The sequence below is a fragment of the Limulus polyphemus genome, unplaced genomic scaffold (assembly GCF_000517525.1).
Source record: "Limulus polyphemus unplaced genomic scaffold, Limulus_polyphemus-2.1.2 Scaffold1026, whole genome shotgun sequence".
NCBI lineage: Eukaryota > Metazoa > Arthropoda > Merostomata > Xiphosura > Limulidae > Limulus > Limulus polyphemus.
This window is the reverse complement of record NW_013666636.1, coordinates 217,185-225,844: the sequence shown is the minus strand read 5'-3', so window position 1 is coordinate 225,844 and position 8,660 is coordinate 217,185. Positions and strand designations below refer to the sequence as shown.

The 8,660-nt window shown below is 32.5% G+C and overlaps 1 protein-coding gene across 2 annotated transcripts in view; it reads left to right on the top strand.

The window, feature by feature from the left end:
- LOC106461763 (protein transport protein Sec24C-like) overlaps window positions 1-8,660 on the top strand; it is a 56,704-nt gene that overhangs the window by 16,956 nt on the left and 31,088 nt on the right. For both annotated transcript variants that reach the window (XM_013921611.2, XM_013921612.2), the window contains 5 exons: window positions 2,284-2,489; window positions 2,623-3,468; window positions 4,368-4,476; window positions 6,728-6,855; window positions 7,831-7,969. In XM_013921611.2, the coding sequence (XP_013777065.1) occupies window positions 2,284-2,489; window positions 2,623-3,468; window positions 4,368-4,476; window positions 6,728-6,855; window positions 7,831-7,969 (1,428 nt within the window). The remainder of the gene's footprint in view (window positions 1-2,283; window positions 2,490-2,622; window positions 3,469-4,367; window positions 4,477-6,727; window positions 6,856-7,830; window positions 7,970-8,660) is intronic.

The window sequence follows — 8,660 nt, the reverse complement described above, 5'->3', positions numbered from 1 at the left end:
CGAATTCATTTCATGAATGATCTTAATTTTGATTGGCTCACAAAGGAATTTACCAACATTTGACTGCCTCAGCTGCGCTTTTTGCCTCTTTGTTGGTAAACCTTGATTTTACACAATTTATTTATTTCAGTTAATTATGATAATGTGAGGTTAGGGTATACTAGGGGGTGGTGGTGGTAGTACTAGCCCTGTCATTTTTGATGGGCTATATGCTAGTATAATTTATAATACCTAAGGACATCAGTTTCTAGAATGTACATTTTCAGGTAACAAACCAAGAAATTCATATAGTTAATGATTTGTTGATTTCTCAATCCAACAATGAAATAGAAACTTGAGATTTGGTAGTTTTATTTGTATTAAGTATTGTTTGTATTTGTACAAAAATATTTCACTGAAAATTTGTAGTAATATTATGGAGCACAACCTTGAACTAAGGTAACTATGATGTGTTTTTTTATTTTTTAAATTACACATTAGTGGCAGTATTAGAAATAGAATAAATTTGAATATTTAAACGGTTTATAATACTACTTAGCAAACAGTGAGATTAATGAGCTTCTTCCCTAAACACTTAAAACATTTCTTTAGATGTCAGAATTAATATATGGGTGATTCTGGAATCTTTTTTAGGAGATATTTAGTGCTCGGGTCTCTTAGTTCTTTATAACAAAATCTGATAATCATCAATTAAAATATTTTCTTTTCATAAGCTACACTGTCTTTGGAATCTGTCAATGTTGTTATATCTCTAACAACTGGTAACCTGTGGTTTATAATATGGAGTTTACAAAAGCAAATACAGAGATTATGTAATAAATATGACAGATACTTTTCAAAGTTACAGCATTTCTTCTAGATCTACACAAGTAGCACTTATCAGTAATGCCATCTTCAAATCTCCACATGACTAAGTAATTATTATTAAGTTTTTGTTTAACAGTTCTGTCAGTCTAGTCAGGGTTAACTACTGTACTTGTGTCCCATATACCATATGTGCCACAATTATACAATTTATTTTATTTTTTGTATGTATTCCCTTAAGATCAGCTTCATGTACAAAGTTTAGTACTAAATGGGCTTTGTATGATCATTTTTAATATTTCTCCATTCAAACGTTTTCATCCAAAATGTAGTCATTCTGTCATATACGTCTATGTACAGGGAATATTAACCTAATTCATCGTAAAAATAATCACACTTGGAGTACTATTCTGTCTTTATTCTGTGTACTTTATTTTAATATATTCAGATTTGTACACGTGTCTAATTAGATCAAGTAAATGTCTAAAATCATTTGAAATAGCCCAAGACACATGAAAAGAATTGTTCAGTAGAGCCTGAAGATTCAATTTATGCAAATTATTTGACCTAACTTGCATATATGATAATGTAACAATTCCAATGTGGCCACCATATTTGAGAAATTTGTATTTTATTCTTTTTTCTTCTGATTTGACCATTTAATAACACATCCACTTTTGGACACATATATAATACAAAAGCCTTGAATCCCAAATTATTTTAGGGTTGTACTGTTTCAAAACACTTCACACTTTGAATGCAGTTGTCAGTTCACCCAATGCCAATTCCTTTTTTTGGACCAAATGGTTTTGCCAATTTAGGAATTATATCAGTTAGTGAATGCACCTTGAATAATTGGTCATGACAAGATGTACCACTGTGTTTAATTCAATACATGAGCGATATCTCAGCAAATAGAAAAGATAGGAAGATCTTATTTTATATTCTAACTTATCAATATCGGTAATTTGAGTTCCTAATTCGTATGAAACTATAGACTTAGTATTATGACATCACAAACATCTAATTTGAACCAGTGTTGCATTCAATATACCATGTGACACATATTTTTAATATTTACTTTTAAATTAAGAAATTGAGTAATGTATGATACTAAAATTTGAATTATAATCTACGGTTTGATGCCGAACTTATTGGCATAAATTTATAAAATAGTAGTTTAATAAAATTTTGAATGTGAGTCAACAAACGCGATGACATGGCATTTCACCCTTGACCCATCTGGAACCTGTTATAATTTTCTTTATTGTTGCAGTCTAGTATTTTTTGCACAATTAGTATTTATTCAAGTAGAAAATCTTAATATTATAATAGGGCATTATCTTCAGTATTGGAATGTATTCATACAGAGTTTGGGTCCAAAGTAAAGTTCCTTATAATCTTCTTGTTGTTACATTATCAACTGTTTTTAGATTTTGATAAAATTAATGTGTCCTTTTTCAATCTTCCTAACCTCAGTACCTGAGTATGGAATGCCTCTTACTGGAAAGCCTTTGCCATATCAAAATTATGGTGTTTCATCTACCTACAGTCAAAATGGTTTAATGCCACAAGGGCAGCAACAACCTTCACATTCAGGAACTCTGATACCAAAGCCCATAGCTATGACAGTACCAGAACCACAGTTTCCTTACCAAGGTCCAGCACCTTTAGTCTCTGACCAGGTAAAATTTCATGCATGTATGAAGTAAAAACTTGTATAATATTCTCTTTCTGACTTGTTAATTTAATTTTTAACATTTAACTGAAAATATATTTTCATTCAAAAGTTTGATGCATTAATTTTTTATTTCTCAGGTAACTCGACAAGTTGGTGAACTAAGTATTGGACCATCAAATCTTCAGAGGCCGCCATCAAGTGTAGCAGCATCTCAAGGAATGGTTTCATCACAAAGGCAAGGAATTGGAGGACCTCAACCATCTTTTGCTGTTGGCCCACCACCACCTCGACAGATTACTCCTGGCCCATCACATAGATTTCCTGCTACTCTTGCTTCTCAGCATACACTAAGTGGTAGCAGTTTTCCAGCTTCTTATAGTTATTCAGCCCAGTATGGTCAACCACCAAGGTCTTATGCTCCTCCAAACCCAGTGGCTCCTGTGGCACCTCCTCAGCTCTCAAGTACACAATATTCTCCTCTGGTGGGAGCTGGTCAGCCTGTTGGGCCAGGTGTTTCATCGTCTTCTAGCATGCTTGTTCAACCACAGAGTACACAGTATCATCCCATACCAGGAAGTGGACCATCTCTAGTACCAGGTGTACCCCCATCTTCTGGTGCACCTCCACAGTATCCTCCTTTTTCAGGAGCTGGTCAACCTTTGGGATCAAGTGTTTCTTCTCTTCACCCACAACAGGGTCCTTATCATGGAGCTCTCCACCCTGTAGCCAGTCAGCCACTGACTTCCATATCAACACTTCCACCCTCTAGTCAGGTGAATGGTCCAGTATCAGGTGCTCCACTGACTTCAGGAGTGCCCTCCATACAGTCTCGGTATCCATATACACAAGCCTCCCAACAACAACCAGCTGCTATACAGTCTCAGTATCCTCCTGCTGCACCAGGAATGCCTCAAAATCGAATGGGAGCTCCAGTTGCTCCTCAACAGCCTAGACGGTTAGATCCTGATCAGATGCCAAGTCCGGTCAGTATGATCATATCTTTCATATTAAAGCTAGCATGTTTAATTTTGTCCTGCTGCATTGAGTAGGTCAAAGTGCATGTCACAACCTTTTACAGAGTTACATTCAAAATTTAAGTACTTTATTTTCAATTTATATGAATAAATTTAGCATCAAAATGTAGTTTATAAACTGAATTTTAATATTATTTTAGTTTTAAGTTCTTAATTTTATAAGGGAATATTTAAAAATCCTCAGTCTCCCTAGTATGAGAACTATAACATTTGCTGTCTAGATCTTCCTTCTCTAATTTACTTACTATCCCTCCAAGAAGTACCAAATTTTACATAAATTACTTGTTAAAATGTGCACATTACTTGAGCAAAGCATGATTTTTATAGCTTTCAATTGTATTTGTTTATGGAGCCATAAACTAGAAAATCGGACCTACTTGCCACACCAACCTGACGCATTCTCTCTTTAATGAATTGCTAATAGTTTTTTGATGCTTTATATTATTTATAACCAATGGAAAGCCAAAGTTTTAACCTATCAAATGATGTATTATATTACATTGTTTTCTGTATAGAGAATTGTCTATCTCACTATCAATTCAACCTTTATCTAAATATAATAATTGAATTTCACAACTAGCCCAAATTTGTATTTAAAACTCAAAAGCATGTGAGAAACTTTTGGATTTCTACTATGCATAATTTTTTTTGTAACTGTTTTGCCTGTTAAAACAACTTTGCTTTTGATTGATATCTGAATACTGAAATCAGTTTAAACATTAAATGCAAAAAGTGTATATTAAAAATATAATTGGAAGAAAGATCTTATAATTTTATCCTGTGTTGTTAGTAAAAGAATAAGTGTGAGAGCAGACTGAAAATTCATTTGAAATTATTCTGCCCTCCAGATTCAAGTTGTAGATGATGACAGAAAGCAAAGAAGTGGTACATTTTATACAAATACAAAAGGACAAGTTCCACCATTAGTTACCACTGATTTTCTTGTTCATGACGAAGGTAAATTTTTAATATCATTAATACTTGTGTAATTTTAAATAAAATGATAAGGGTTTCATTTTCTTGGAAATGGTTGTAATAAATGAAATTTTATAATTTTTTTTAATGTAAAAGATGTGATGATAGGAATAGACTTAATGACACAACAGACTTAATGTTTACTAAAAAATTACTAAGTTTCATGAAAATTCGGAGCTATAGTATGTATAGTCTCATATTTCCAAGGTTTAAGAAAACTGATGCAGATAATCAAGCCTCAAATAACTAACCAATAAATCCTTTCTTTTATCTCATGGGGAGTAAATAGACATTTTATGCTCAAAATCTTTCAAGCAATGTAAAGCCATAGACCCATTGTATTAAAGGTGTTGAACCCTGTCATTATCAGGGGGATTGAGCTCTTCACAGAAGCTTATGTATGTCTCCAGTCCAAAGTATGTACACAGTTCTATGAACCTCCAATCTACCTATGACATTTGCAACTGTGTTTGGAGTATGCTGTAAAGCTCAGACCACTGTCATAGCATCCCATTTGGCAATGTGTCTTCATGCCTTCATAGGCTTTACTTTTGCAAATATGTGGTTTTCTGTTTCTATTTTTGGCCTACATATCCAGGCAAAGTTGACAGAATAGAGTGACATAAGATGATGTTACTGAATCTGACTGTTTTATTCTGCCTTGGCTTGTTACCATCCCCTAACTTTGATCTTTCTTTGGGTCACGTGAAGAAGTCAAATAATCCTGGCTTAAAAGTACCAACTTCTCTTTCTGCCCCCATATTTATGGATAGATTGAAACCAGGTGACTGTAGGCTCTGCTGAGTTGTATGCAATATCATTTGCTCTGGACCGTATAGAAGCTAAATATTAAATTTATTGTAAATGTTATACCAACTTGCTTAGCTCTTTCAAGATCCTTGAATTGCTTATCATAAGTTTTCAATAAGTTCTGTTGGATGTTCAGGAATGACTGGCAAATTTTGTACTATCATCTGTTTCTACTTAGTTTTTTTTCGATTCTTGGTCAAATTGTAAACTAAGAGAATAAACTTTCTTATAAAATGGCCAGATCAGCTTCCACATGCAACATAACACCTTTGCCAATTTCTAAATAGTGTTATCAACCACTCCTCTTACGTGTAGCAGATGTACTGTGGATGACTTACCATTACATTTTTCTTTACTCTTTTTATAACTTGATTTTCAAGCCTGTCATCAAGGTAAGGTTTCATACAAATTGACAAGCAATTGAGGGTAAGCAACAATGCAGCAAGCTTTTCCAGTTATAACTATAGCTGATTGGCTGCTGACTTTGTGTGGAAATATGAAGGATGAAGGTGTCCTCACAAGGCTCTGCATTGTCTACAGTTTTATTACACATTGTTTTCTCTTACAAGTAAATGGCACAAAAATGTGTGAGCAATATGAGACTCAAGTCACAATTGCCTACATATTACTTACATGCCATTGCTATGAAGCAAGGAATGGTATCAGTTTTTTACTTGTAATCTACCTTTAACATTGGACTGTCATTAGTAATGGTGACTCTCTCTTAATTATATCTTTATGGGTGATAAGCCTTTAAAATTTCTGTTTTCCTTTTTTAATTATACTCCTTTCATTTCTTGATGGTGTAAAATAAAATCACCTAATTTAGCTAACTGTTTGATATAGCCTCTCTACGTTATTGCACCAAAACCTGATACCAAACTATTTAACTAGATCTTAAGTATAGTTATTATATGTGTTTTGTCCCATGATAAACATGTGGCAGAACTGAATATATTGTACTAATGATTGCTGTAGTGTAAGCTGAACACGTACATCATTTGTAAGATTGGTTCTAAAGTTCAATCATAGCCAGGAATCTGAAGATAGTTTTAAACATTCAAAGGTTCAGTTGGCATTCGAGCAGTTACAGATTTTTCTTTTCTTCTTTTTATTTTTTTTTTTCTTTTGGAGGGATAAAGTCAAATCCTTTCTTCAATTTTTAAAAAAATTTATATTTCTTACTACACAAAGCATGCCTAAACAGTTAATCTGTATCCTAAGTATCTTTGTATATGTACATATAATAATTTGATAACTGTGTTTAAAATCATATTGTAAAAAGCATTCTAGTTTATGAGGAAAAAAGGAGCTAATGAGGATCAATCAATGTTGGGATTTATATAGTGATCTAGTTTGTGAAAGTAAAATATAAATATGTGTAATGCATACTCTTTACATGTAAAACATATTTTTCTTGTAGGAAACTGTAGTCCTCGTTTTGTAAGATCCACAATCTACAGTGTCCCTACAACATCTGAAATGTTGAAACAAGCAGCTGTACCTTTTGCCATAACAATAAGTGCATTTGCCAAACTGAAAGATGGAGAAGTGAGTTTTGTAATTGTTTTCTTTTCATTTTTCAGTAGAATTTATGAATTAAAGATTTTAATGAATAAGAGGAGGATTTATTACTTGTTTGAACCATTCTTCACAAATATAATAAATATTTTAGATTAAGTTTAAATTTCAGTGTTTGCAGTTACAATGATTGCTGGAATAGTCTGTTATATAATACATAAGATCATATTCCAAGTTTGTAAATACTGTATCACATAATTAGTAAATGGTTAATTTTATTTTTGTAAGACTTAATGTTTATATGATTACAGTATCTTCAGATCAAAAACTAGAATATCGATATCAAATAAAGAAAAGTGTATAACCTACTGTTAAGTCATTTTAATGATAAGTTCCAATGAACTTTCCATTAAGTATAATTTAAGATGCACAAAATAACCTACACAGTCAGCATGTAGTTGCTTTACATTCCACTTAGGTATCTTGTTGGTTACCAAAGGGCTTGAGTGTAAAACAGTGAGGGAAACCATATATTAACATTAGGTGGGATGCCAATAAATACTTTCCAACTCATTTTATTCCCATACCTTACACGTGACAATTTTGAATGACAATGGGAAACATTTGTCCCAGTTGCAGTGTAAGGGGGTGGGAGCACTGGAAAATGTACGTCCCAGCTGTGGTCAAATGGTTACGGTCATCTAAAGTTCTCACCTTATATAGATGTTGATCTTCAGGTTTCAACTATATTTCAGATTGAACTAATGTTTTCTTGGTCATTTAAAAATGTATTATTTAGAAAACTTGAAATAATTTGTTACATGGTTATTGCACCTAAAAGCATTCTTTTTATTTAGGTTCTGCAAAAGACTTAGCAGTTTGAATCATTTTAGATTAGTTTAAGAAATCTACATACAAATTAAGTATAATTCTTCAAGTACACATCTTGCATCATGAACATACATTTTTATCCTCTTGAATGTATCCTGTATTTTTGTCTTTCAGCATTCTCCTCCTGTGTCTGATTCAGGTGAGACTGGTCCAGTACGTTGTATTAGGTGTAAAGCTTACATGTGTCCTTTCATGCAGTTTATAGATGGAGGTAGAAGATTTCAGTGTGTCTTCTGCAAAGGAACATCAGAAGGTAGCTCATTTGAGGCTTATCTGTAAGACTGAAGAAAACTTCAAGTAATATTTGTAAGAATGTGAGAACAAACGTTGAAACAGATGTCATTTGGTTTATGAAGTTCACTACTAATCCACAACATGTCTAAATATAACCTTTTGTATTGATATGTTTTTCCAACAGAAACATAAAACTTAAATTATATTTATCATTAACTGTGAGAATTGTTTTTCAAACTTGTGAGAGTGATTTAAAAAGTCATGAGAATCCAAGACTATAGTTAGCAGAAGATTTAGATAGTTTCAGTGTTACCACTTCCATCTCCCTGTAACAAGTGTTAGTTGTTTTTCCAAGAGAATATTACTTGTAGTCATCTTATTCAAACTGTAATCAGGCAGGCCAAAAGCTTTAATAGGGATAATGTCAAACATAGGCTTACTAAGTTCAAAACATACATTTGGTTAAAACAGTAAGTTGCAGAGATATTTATTTTAACAAAAATATCTCCAAAACGTTTATATTTTACTATCATGTAACATTTAAATTATCTTTGTCACAAGTAGAAAAATTATTGAAGCACACATACAAATATATGATTAGACAGACAAATGGCAGTGTTTTGTATTCATTGAAATATTTCTTACTTACTGTTTGGCATTTTAAAATTTGCTTAAAAACAATATCTTAAAGTTTATATTTTTATCTTTTG